This window comes from Neoarius graeffei, chromosome 22 (assembly GCF_027579695.1).
Source record: "Neoarius graeffei isolate fNeoGra1 chromosome 22, fNeoGra1.pri, whole genome shotgun sequence".
Taxonomy (NCBI): domain Eukaryota; kingdom Metazoa; phylum Chordata; class Actinopteri; order Siluriformes; family Ariidae; genus Neoarius; species Neoarius graeffei.
This window is the reverse complement of record NC_083590.1, coordinates 4,518,622-4,531,215: the sequence shown is the minus strand read 5'-3', so window position 1 is coordinate 4,531,215 and position 12,594 is coordinate 4,518,622. Positions and strand designations below refer to the sequence as shown.

The window sequence follows — 12,594 nt, the reverse complement described above, 5'->3', positions numbered from 1 at the left end:
CGGTGATTTTAGCTGTGCAGCTTCAGCCATCTCGCGTTCTTAAGTTTCGTTTGCCGGCACCCGCTTTTTATAGCGGTCCTTGCGCGGTCGAGAAAATAGTGCCTATAGCCACCTGGAAGAAATCGATCCACACATTTTTGAATCGATCTCGTATTTTTTTGAACGTGAATCGATATCGGATCGTGGATCGATCTTTTGAACCCAGCCCTAACTTGCACACCTCTCGTCTGAACCAAGAAAGACTCAATGCTGCTCTGTCGCTCTTCACTGGTCCCTGTCTTTGCTTTGCTGAATTCTGCAAACCTGAAGATGAACATATAAATCCATTTATAAAATATGGATGATAAAGCTAATATTGTTGCTTATAGATAAAATACTACATGTGGATGTACCTTCAAAATTAAAAACCCTGCTGTTATTTTATATTAACTGCATTGCTGCAATATTTTTTATACCATATTGCATTTTTGCAGTAAAATCCAGTAGGCTATTTTGTATACATTCAGTTTGTCCAAAATATGACATTTACTCCAGAGCAATATTAGGCTAAGAGTAATAATGCAGTGGAATAGGCCAACAGTATGTTTGTGATAGACGTTCTGAAAGAAATACGTTTTAATACTTTTTCTGAATAAACACTTGGGGAGCTGAATGTAGTTTTACTAGATCATAACAGTAGCCTATTCTGAAACCTCAATTAATGCATAAGATTAACGTTAGGCTACATCCATGAACTACATCCATATAGCCTACTCTGCCACTATCTGGTAACAGGTAGCAGAGTATAATAGTAGGCTCAAATGTGGTGAGATGTTAATCAAATAAAACCCTAACATCGGGCAGGTAACAATAAATCTATAATCTGCATGTAATCTGTGGTTCGATTAGTTTGCTAGCGGTAACGTTATCTGTCCATACTGCTAAATTTTCGTTTCACCTAACCAAGTAACTGACCTATCCTTGTGCGTTCTGAGGTGCCTGATAAAGTTGGATGTAGTTGAGCCGGCATCATTTATCCTGATGCCACACACTTTGCAAGTGGCCGTTCGCTTGTTAGCTGTCTGTGTGAAAGCTTTATATCCAAATGCGATAACAAATGGCACAGTTCCAGGTGAACTTGCCGTCACCATGGTCAGTGTTGATTTTGAAATCTGTTCATTTGAAATTTCGTTTAATTTGGGCAAATTTTACCAGAGTAAAATTTTACCCTTGATTATTAACAGACTTGTACTTTGGCAATTTAATCAAGATGTGCTTGCTTTCTGAAATCAACTTCCCTCACAATTATCCCCCGCTGGCTGAAAGGCCCAAAGGGGGATTATGTCGTGGCGATGTCCGTCCATCCATCCCAGGAAGGGTGCTGACCTTCTGAAATCAACTCCTCTCACAATTTCTGGAGGAATTTTACAAAACTTGGCAGGATTCTTTGTTCTATGTCGGTAATACGCATATTGTAATTTTGTTCAATTCAGTCGCATTTTACCAGAGTTATGGCCGAGTTGCCAGTGGGGGATATTGTGCTCTCGGAGCACTCTTGTTTGTTTTCAGCTCAATCTCAGCTACAATAATATCTCTGTAGTCTGTATATCATGATTGTGCTTTTAAAAATATAACAGATAAATGAAGATGTAAAAAGCAGTTTTAGAACTGTGTTGGAATGTGTGTAAAAACATGACTGTACCCATTGTGTCGAACCGTTTTGGTCACTTGAGGTGATTCTGTTCAGTCTGAGAAATAGATCAAACACACAAACTTAAATCTGCTCCATTGATTTGGACAATTAACTGGCCATCAAAAAATGTATGCCCTGTTGCTTTGGTAAAGGGTTGGCAGTGGGAGGGGTATTCACTGAGAAGGGTAAAAATTCCATTCCATTCAATGAGAAGAGTGAAAACTCCTCCCACTGCCAACTCTTAAGGCCAATTTATGCTGACAACCCAGTCTTCGCAGATGGCGTCTGCGAAGCCCCCCCCCTTCGCAGACGCTCTGCGCGCACCTCCCAAAAATTGTGACCACCGCAGACAGCGTCGCAGACAAGAGGGCTCTGATTGGTCCACTCTACATCCGCTGTACATGCACTTCCGCTTCCCTACTTTCCCGGTTTGTTTTGTTTTCACGACCGCCATTTTTAAAAACACGAGCGAAGATGGAGCAGCACGAAGAGTGGTTGATCGAGGAAGTGAGGAAGTACATACATCTATATGACTCCAGTTCTAGTCATTATAAGTAACCGGAGGATAAACACTCCACTAACCACACCCACCAACTACTCCTAGCGTTTTCGCAACTTCGCGCCCCCTTGCGTTGTGGCAGTGAATAACATTGTGCATGCCTATTACTCCCCGCTCAATGATAAATTACAACTGTCTGCGAAAAGCTGTCTGCGAAAGCCTTGTCGCAAGAGCATGCAGAGCCCTTTAATCCCATCAGGTCAAGTCCCAATGCAGGCCTAGAAATTCATATATTTTTTCACCAGCCAGCCGGACTAGTTACCTTCCAAAGTAACTCGCCAAACAGAAAATCAACTCGCCAAAATTTGTTCATGTATGAATTTTACTTCTGTCAAAAATAATGCAAAAGAGAGTCGTTACCATTGTTCATGACTAATGTGCATTTATTTTAAGACCCGAGTATTTTGATGCTGTTGTTAAATACATAAATGAGAACAACACAGAGCACCATAATATAATATCAACAAATAATAATATATTGGAAAACTTGACAACTTGGTGTACGAGTATTGAAAACAAATATACTTACTATCATGACTATAGCACCCAAAATATGTCCAACATGCTTTCTGTATTTAACCATTTATGAGTGAGAAAGCATTAGGAGCTTCATATTGACTAGGAATCAACTTGAAAAAATTAATTATTCCATAAAAATCATATCACAGCCAAGGCCTACCCTGCTCCCACGTTTGCTTATAAGTCCTTTGTCGTTTCTCCTTCTCATATGCTTTATTGGTGGCCTTTTTCTCCTCTTCAGACCGAGGTCGCTTTGTCCCCGTCTCTGGCGGTTTCTGTACACCTTTCAGAAAATTCCACATCGCAACGTAGCTTTGGCAGATGTAGATGTAAACAACAACAAAAACACACGTGTTTAAATGGGCGATAATGTGGCCACATCTATTGAATATGATAACATGATGTGGCAGCGGGGGCGTGACCAAGCGTTGGTCTGTGAATGGAGGGCAGAGTCAGGGAAGGTAAGTGGTGGAATCATTGCACCTGATGGGGATTAATCTGTGTTTGTGTATCTTCCGCAGTGACCGCGCCCTTTAAAAGGAGAGGAGAGCAGAGAAAGGGAGCTCTCTCTCCCCAACCACAACACTTTGTGTGCACGCGCGCGTGCGGCTAGGAAGTGATAAAAGGCTGAAAAGCTAGTAATAAATAGTTCATTGAGAACTCAGTTCTGGCCTGCTGTGCTTCTGTGCTCCACCCACCTGGTCCAATACTACACGTGATTACCGCGATATTCAACGAGATGCGTAATATGCATGCGCAGTAGTGAAAAAACCGACAGCCTGACTCGTACACTATATGATTCGGAATTCTTCGGTATTTTCCGTCCTGCCGATAAACACATCGATTAACACAGACACAGCACACGCTTAATATGTGGCGGCTTTAGTTGACGGTGTGTCTGAATCTTCGCTTCATATATATTTTTTATTTTCAACTAGCCAGCCGGGCTGCCTAGTGACAGGAATTACCCGCCTAATGACAAATTAAGTCGCCTCAGCAACCGGACCACCGCAAATTTCGAGCCGTGCAATGGGTAAGGTCATGTTTTTTCCCCGGGCCACCCAGGCAGCCAAACGAATATTACTTGACATTTCAGCACACCACCGTCGCCACTATAGACTGTAGAACAAAAGCACACACACACACCCCTCACAACTGACTGCTTGTTGTCAACTTTTTGTTGTTGCCATGACACCGCACTCACGTGCACAGACAGTGACGAGGGACGCAGGTGCAACGCATGCATTGCTTTCATATTAAAAAATGGAGAAAGGTACCGGGGAGATGGCAGGTGAGGCACCGCCACCTCCAGTTAAAAAGAGAAGGTGTATGTACAGGAAAGAGTGGGTAAATGAATATTTGTGGCTGAAAGGGGTTGAGGGGGATACCAAGAGGGCTTTTTGTGACCTTTGCAAAACATCTTTCTCAATCGGACATGGCGGGGAATACGATGTGAAACGACACAGGCTCGCGGAGACTCACAAGAAACGTGTGCAACAGAAAGAAACGTCTAAATCTATGGATGCTTTCCTCTGACCTAAAAACGACTCTCTAGCTGACAAAGTGACTGCGGCAGAGGTGACGAGTGTGTATCACACTGCCCAACACGCAATATCATATCGGGCAGGAGATTGTGGCACAAAGCTGTGGTTGTGAGTTAAGAGACTTTTTCTACTGTTTCTGTGGTGCTGAGCCACTACAATTCCTGTTAATCCACTGAAAACTAAATGGAGACTTGTCACTATTCCTGCTGTACTGATGCACTGCAAAGCCTTAGACTCAATATTATATTATGATTGATTTAAAGTGAATAAATTGTAATGGAAAATAAATAAAATTGAGTAGCTTCAGTAAATCATAAGTGGAAGTGTGTCTGTCAAGTCACTGAATGGTCAAAATATTATGAATGTTTATTTAAAAAAAACCCACACATTTGGTGGCCTGTTCATGACCATACATCACCAATAACAGCAGAATAGGGTATTATTGATATACCATGTAAGGTAGTATGTGCTAGAAATGGGTAAACCACTATCTGTGAGTCTTCCAGCAGCCGGCGCGGTGCAGTGGGGGCGGCGTCCCACATTGTCCCTCAAAAACATACCCCTTGTCCCCCCTTGGGCTTATGAGCAGGTGGTCACCCTAATTCCAACACAGTTCTAAAACTGATTTTTACAACATCTTCATTTATCTGGTGTTTGACTTTATTTTGGTATTTGACTCGATTCAGTGTGTCTTTAACTATTTTACTCAGTTCAGAACCACAGTCAACTCTGTTACACAATTACTCTGTAATTTTACTCCAACTCCAAATTTTACTCTCTAAACTCAAAATACAGTAAAATTAGCTATTTTTGAGGAAAATACTTTTAACTCTGGAAAAAACTGCTCAGTCATGTCAGGCCTTTCAATGACATAATTTGGGCTCCACCCTGTATTTCTGAATTTGGGCCTTTTCCGTCGTGATGCAGGGTAATTTGGGTTTTTCTGCATGCGCAGAGTGCTGTTTTCCCAGGGCTCTGTGTTTAAACCTGCTGCTGATTTTTTAGCTCCAAAGTTATGAATTAATAAAGAAATCTATGAATTATTTTTACCTTTTTTTCAAAATGTCTACAGCATTAATCCCTCTTGATGTACATGACAAAAATAATTAGAATACAGTTAGTTAGGATTTAAAAGAGGTGTTGGGGCCTGAGGAGAGCCTGGAGGAAAGCAGCCTGGGAATGAAAATGCAAGTTCTGCACTGTTGCCATCAGAGAGACAAACCTGTAGCAGACCCGCGACACAAAAGGTTTTTCAGTCACATCACAAGAATTGGCAGTGTGTGACAGAGGCCTCTGTCTCCGTTCATGAGCGGCATCTGTAGCGCTGCCTATTGTTTCATTAAGCACGTAAAGCACGCTTGTTGTTTTCCCATTTACACGCTACTTTCATTAAACAATAATATTACGGCTACGACAGTGGGGGTGCACACCCAAAGTTAGTAGCAGAGAGTAACATACACGCATGCACACACACACACACACACACACACACACACACACACACACACACACACACATATTGCCTTCATCTTTAGTGGTTCATACTCTTAAACAATTTGCTATGCCACACACGATAAAATGGTCATTGTTGAATGTTGTGTTTGTACTTATCTTTGAGCGCTCTTTGTCTTCTTGTATTTTGTGTTTGGCGTGTCTGTTGGTGGCGTTTCTGTGTTTGGTGGTTTGTTTGAATGGTCCGCGTAATTCCAATGCAGGGAAATGAGAGCCAAACCGAGCGGTTCAAACTTGGGGCTACTTTAGTAGTGTCTGGCCTGCGCAATGCATCGTGGGATTGGACTATACGACGGGAAGGGGGGGGGTTCAGTAAATGTGTTATTTATACATGCTAGATGGGCAAAAGTGCAATAGTTTTTATGGTAATGTGCAGTGTTTATATGAATGTGTGATTATTGCTGTACATGTAATCCATTATGCCTTTTGTGACGATGATTGATTAATGTGCAGGGTGGTATGGCCTAGGGGAGGGGCTTAGGGCCTAAAAGGGGATCCTCATTCAGTGTATGGGAGAGTGAGAGGGGACAGCAAGAGTAATGTAGACTGTGGCTGTAAAAGTTCCATATTTTGTGGAAGTGCTATTTCTCCTACGTTTTTAATTAATTATTATTATTTGTAATTTATTAAGTTTTTTTGTATTATATAACCTACAACATACCTTTTCACCGCTCTTGGCAACTTTTGCATGGTTGCCTGTATGTTGGGTGCACTGTAAATAAAACACCTTGCACCAAAGTGCTATTTGTGGCGGAGCCAGTTTTTTGTGTGGACCTGGACCTGGCGATTTGGCGTGTTTTACCACACAGCGCAATTCACAGCATGTAGTCAGGTTAAAGATCTTAGTTTAAACGAAAGGCCAGTGTCTAAGATCATCAACAAGAGGACCAAGCTCCAAGTCACTGATTCCACCCACACTTACACAACTGTGTGGATTTAAGATGCAAGCTGTATCTTTACGCACAGTTGTGTCCTGAATAGCTCTCTCTTATTCAGTCTTTTACCTGATTTAAATCATATGACACTTGGTATCAGAGAGATATTGCAGTTGAGGTCAGATAATGTGGGATATCGGGCTATTTTTAGGTTTTTAAATGATACAGGAATTATTATTAGAATTTAGCACAATAGGGGAGTAAACGTTCTGGTTCACACTCCAGTCCAGAAGGTGGCAGTAATGCACCTAAAAGCTGTTTGCCAACCGCCATAAAACAATATAAAAGAAGAAGAAGAGAAGATTTCCCGAATGTGGAAATCCCGCTCTGGTCATTGGTACACGAGTCGCTCCTCCACGAAATCATGGCGTGCCGATCGCTGTTGATGGAGAATTCGTGCTCTGCGCGAGGCTTACGGCGAGTTCGACAAACCCGGAACAACATGGGAATGGTGTGGATTTTGCATTAATTACGAGAAATACATGCTAATTCTTGCTAATTTCTGTGTTTTTAAAGAAGAAAGTCAAGACTTTGGGTTTTAGGCAGCCAAGTTTATTTAATCAACATTTCAGGTTTTTTTTACTTTTGGTTGCATATTTTGGGCGCCTTTTTAATGTTGGCGCCAACGACATTATCTGTCGCAGGTTTCATGTAATTGAAAGGCCTGCATGTTTCCTGTGTTTGCACTACAGCTCACACATATCAACCGATCTGCTCATCAGAAATAGAAGAAATATTTACACTTACTTGAGCTGATCTTCGGCTGGGTCAAGTTGAAGGGAAAAAAAAAGGCACCGCTCATCATCGGTGTTGCAGTTCTCAAGATTGAATTGAATCCCTGTCCTGAATCATGAATTGATTTTCTGTTCTGAAATTGATTCACTGTCCTGAATCATCCAAAGTGGATAAAATCTGCTTGCCATCTCGCAACAAGTTTTACCTCCAAATAGCCTGAACTCTGTCTGACAGATTTTATCCTGTTTACGGTGGGCGTTCCCACTGCAAAAGAGAAACCAATCGAAACGGAAAGAGTGAAAGTGATTATCATGCTGTTACCATGGGAACATTCTTTTATGAATGTGTAAGCGGGCGCTCAGTGCTCCGACTCTGGTGTGACTGAGGAAGGGACAAGTTTTATATTTCATCTAATTTAGGGAATTTAAAAACTATAATATTATTTGTCAGTGGGCACAGAGGAAAGTGTAAAGTATAAAGTTTCTCTCAATATGTTTATCATGCTCATATGATAAACTCGTGAACATATTTCTCTAAATCCATGACCTCCTCATTCTAAACCTGCCGAGCTTTGCCGGAGAAGCTCTCGACCCCAGAGGATTAAAAATACTTCAGTGTTCAGAAGTACTTTTTAATTATTTTTTTTTTATTGTTGTCTTTTTAATGTCAGGACATTGCTGTAAATGCACTGCGGCAACGATACAGACTCTAACAGCTCGGAAACAACCTACTGAATACAGTGACTTGCTTGTAGAACCTGTAGAATAAAAAGCTTGTAGAATTTGCTCCAGAGCCTGTAGAAATGCTGATAAAAACACAGTTGAATCGACAAAAGGACAGCTGCTTTCTCAGGTTGGACGGGAAGGTTTTGTAGGCAGTGATGATGTTTGTGCGCGGTAAACAGAGCAAAGATTAAAAGAATGCAAATCTTTCTTCATTTCAAAAATCTCAGTCATGGCCTTCAGATATGGCTCTGGGTGCTCTGGTGAGGAACCATCATTTTTATCTGCTGTAGTTCTCGTTACCATCTTTACCACCACCAAGTTCAAATGAACTGTTTAAGAAATGCAGCAAGCGCTTTGAAGTTGAGTGTAGGAGGAGTTTACTGTGATTGGTTTTCTCCTGTCACCAACACAGCGCAGGGCATTTTAGAAAAGAAACAAAAATTCACCTGCTGACTCAAAAGCGATGCTTCAAAGTAACGAGTAACGGGAAGCTTCCTGGAGTCACCAGGACAATATTTATCTTTGAGACGTAGAGGAGTGAAAGTCAAAAGTTTCCAAAACATTAATACTCGAAGTAAAAGATGGATATGAAAAAATGTCCTTCAGTCCAGTCTTTAAGTAAATGTCCTTCGTTACTGTCCAGCTCTGTTTTGGGATGTTTTGAGTTTCAGGTGATACAGAGTGTGTTAATACACACAGATCAGGAGATAAATGAGGGGAAAACAGTTGCATGTAGAATTGAATAAAACTGAAGTTCAGCTATTAAATAAGTGGAAACCAGTTGATGTCATTTAAGGAGAAAAACGTTTACGTCTCACATTCTGCCATTTTGTTCCAAGAAGTATTGAAGCTGTGAGCTGAAGATGGAGGTGACGGCCAGCTAACGAGACTCACAAACACCACATTTCCAGAAATGAAGCAAAGAATCAAACTGAACTTTATACTGATAGTTTATTTACAATATTTACAAACTCGAAACACCATTTTATTTATTTTTATGACACCATGATTTACATTTATTACATGCTAATTATTCTTTTGTTGTTCTCATGTCCGGAGATCTTTTATAAATTGCAACTTTGTTGACCTTCTCACAGCTTTTATTCTTTTTCATGCTGAAGCTCTTTGATGGATTTATTTGTCTCTGAAACAAAAACCTCTGTCTCAAATTTCAGTGTCCTTTTCTGGGAGAGGTCTTTACCCCCCCCCACACAGGGAAAGTCAGACAGGGAGAGACAACACACAGAGTGTAAGGGGAAGAACATGTCCAGTCTGTAAATCACTGGCAACACACACACGAGCTCATGATGAGTATCTCCAGTATCTCCATCATTTCAGTCGCTCAGTAATTAGAGAACAAATTAGATGTCTGATCTGTTCCAGTAAATATGACTCTGCCTGCTTCATCTAAACCTGACTTTTGAAACTCTTTTTCTTTCTCCTCTTATAAATATTTTAGATCAGACTCTTATTTCCCGAGTTGGTGGTCAGATTTTATGTTGTGTGTTTATCCCATGTGTCAGTGACGACGTGTGCAGCAGAAAACTCAAATCCGAACAGCTCGAACTGTGAATTACTGTTAGAGCATTTAAAGTCAAAATCCAAAAATAAATGCCGTTTGTTGATCATGGAAACTGCCCTGATGTGCCCCTCCCCCTGCAGGTTTCAGTTAAAAATACTTTTGAACAAAAATTTATCCATTTTAAAAGTTATGATATTGCTAAAAATAGGCTTCCCTGGATGCAGCACTGAAACCGGATATCTACCTGGGACGCCACCGGAACACTCGAACGCTGTTTCCCTTCAGTACACAGAAGCAACAAATAAAGGCTTCCAATTCTAAATAAAATAAAATCCCCAGGTGCCAATGCTCTCTCTCTCTCTCTCTCTCTCTGTCTCTCTCTCTCTCTCTCTCTCTCTCTCTTTAAGTGATCGTTTCTCCCCAGAATCACTTTTACATAAAAGAAATTAATTAAAATTTATTTTTTTCGCGGTCCGGTTTCCATCAAATCCTGCGATCTGATTGGCTGGCGAGCGGGTCCATATCAAATACAAACCCCAGTTACAGACCTCTGCTGACTCACTCGTTCACAACAACAAACATAGTAGCAATTTTTGTCAACATTTATTTTCGCATTTCTCAGGAGAATAGCATTAATTTTACAGCATGGATAGCGGTAACGACAGTGTTCACAGCGAAAGCGAATTTTACTACCCTGAGGAAGAAGAAATAAAAGAAAACATCTCAACTCATTATCTCTAGCCGCTTTATCCTTCTACAGGGTCGCAGGCAAGCTGGAGCCTATCCCAGCTGACTACGGGTGAAAGGCGGGGTACACCCTGGACAAGTCGCCAGGTCATCACAGGGCTGACACATAGACACAGACAACCATTCACACTCACATTCACACCTACGGTCAATTTAGAGTCTCCAGTTAACCTAACCTGCATGTCTTTGGACTGTGGGGGAAACCGGAGCACCCGGAGGAAACCCACGCGGACACGGGGAGAACATGCAAACTCCACACAGAAAGGCCCTCGCCGGCCACGGGGCTCGAACCCAGGACCTTCTTGCTGTGAGGCAACAGCGCTAACCACTACACCACCGTGCCGCCAAAAGAAAACATTTCAGGAGAAAGTTAAAAACCTGTAACTGTTGCTAACGCCGAGCAAAAACATGGCTGAATCCTGAATGACTCAATTTTGTATAAATAGGGGACTACATAGGCAGCAAAGTGTAGTTTTTTCCTGCCATGGAAGTGCACTTGTATACCGAGGAGGAAGCCATTTGCATGACAGCCGTGAATGAGGATTCAAAATGGCGGCTTGCATCGGCTCGGTTTTCCCTTTCGGGCGCTCTCGTTTTCTGTTAGAATTTGGTAAAGAAAAATTAAATATATTATTTACCAGCTTAAGGTCGGTCCGTATGCTGAAATACTGTGACCTCTGCCTTGAATGCTGACCTCGACCCAGAGGGCCTCGCTCAGTACTTTCAAGACCTCGGTCACGGAATTTCACGATACGGACCTCCCAGCTGGTAAATAATATATATGTATTTACAGTTAAATATGTGAGCATGACAAATAGTCAAACAGAGAAATTCTACAAAACCCAACTCTTCAACCTTTATTTACTTTGTGCTGAAACATTTGCACCTCTAATAAACTGAATGTTAATAATTGTCAGTAACAGTGGTAACGTTTCAGTCGTCATTATTAATATCTTGTGATTGGACAAGAGCCAGGAGACAGTCCAACAAGAGACGCGTCATCTTTACAACCGCAATTAAACCAAGATGGAAATCTGTTGATGAAGTGTGTGTCATTGTGTCTCTGCAGGTTGTATGATTGTGGTGTCTCAGATGAAGGCTGTGCTGCTCTGAGTTCAGCTCTGAGATCAAACCCCTCACACCTGAGAGAGCTGGATCTGTCCTATAATACACTCAGAGACTCAGGAGTGAAGCGTCTCTGTGCTGGACTGGAGAATCCTCACTGTAAACTGGAGACACTGGGGTAAGATCATCTCTCTGAGAGTCACATGACCTGCTCCTCAGTAAGACCCATTCTCTAATAGTGAGACTGAAGCAGAGGTTTTAGCTTCATCATCAGTGTCCTGAGGAGGAAGATTGTTTCTGTTCACTGCACACTGATGATTTGTCACAGAGTCTTTGGGTCAGATGTATGTATGTGAGAAGCTGCAGCACAAAACGGGACTTGATCCGACTGCGATGTGTCTGAAATGTAATTTTTAGAAATTGAATGAATGGAAATGAATAATCACCAGATTTTCTAAAAATGTTCCCAACTGTCCATCTCAGATTTGCTTCGTACTTTTTGAATAATGTCGCTGTTCCCATTAATAGTGTGTAAAATTTCAGGCTCGTATCTGCATTAGTTTCTGAGATGGAGAGGATAAAAGGTCCAAACTCATTATTTTTTAACTGTTTTTTTTTTCAACCGTATTTTGACCTGCAAGCTTTAGGTTTGACATGAGATTCGTAAATTAATTCAGGAGATAATGCGGTCCTAAAAAAGTCTTGATGCAGTGCAGGGACCGGTTGGGGGCGGGGCATATCCCAACCCAGGAACCCCCTAAATCCAGCCCTGACGTGGATATAAATAATTATTGGGGTTTTTATTGTCGTCCACAGTATATTGTTGATGGAATGAAATAATGAAGATGAGCTCAAAGTGCAGACCTTCAGCTTTATTTTGAGAAACTCGCGTCTAAATTGGACGACTGGTGTTGAAATTACAGCACTTTTTATTTGTGGTCCCTATTTTTTGAGGGATGAAAAAATAATTAGACAAACGAACATAATCATAAATTACACTGACATTTATCTGCCTCCGCCACTGAGAGGTGAAACCGTTATGGTTTGGGGTTTCTGCCC

General features: G+C 41.5%; 1 protein-coding gene across 1 annotated transcript in view; it reads left to right on the top strand.

The window, feature by feature from the left end:
• LOC132870543 (NACHT, LRR and PYD domains-containing protein 12-like) overlaps positions 1–12,594 on the top strand; it is an 80,826-nt gene that overhangs the window by 34,154 nt on the left and 34,078 nt on the right. Inside the window, exon 7 of the mRNA XM_060904220.1 lies at positions 11,540–11,713. Within this exon, the coding sequence (XP_060760203.1) occupies positions 11,540–11,713 (174 nt within the window). The remainder of the gene's footprint in view (positions 1–11,539; positions 11,714–12,594) is intronic.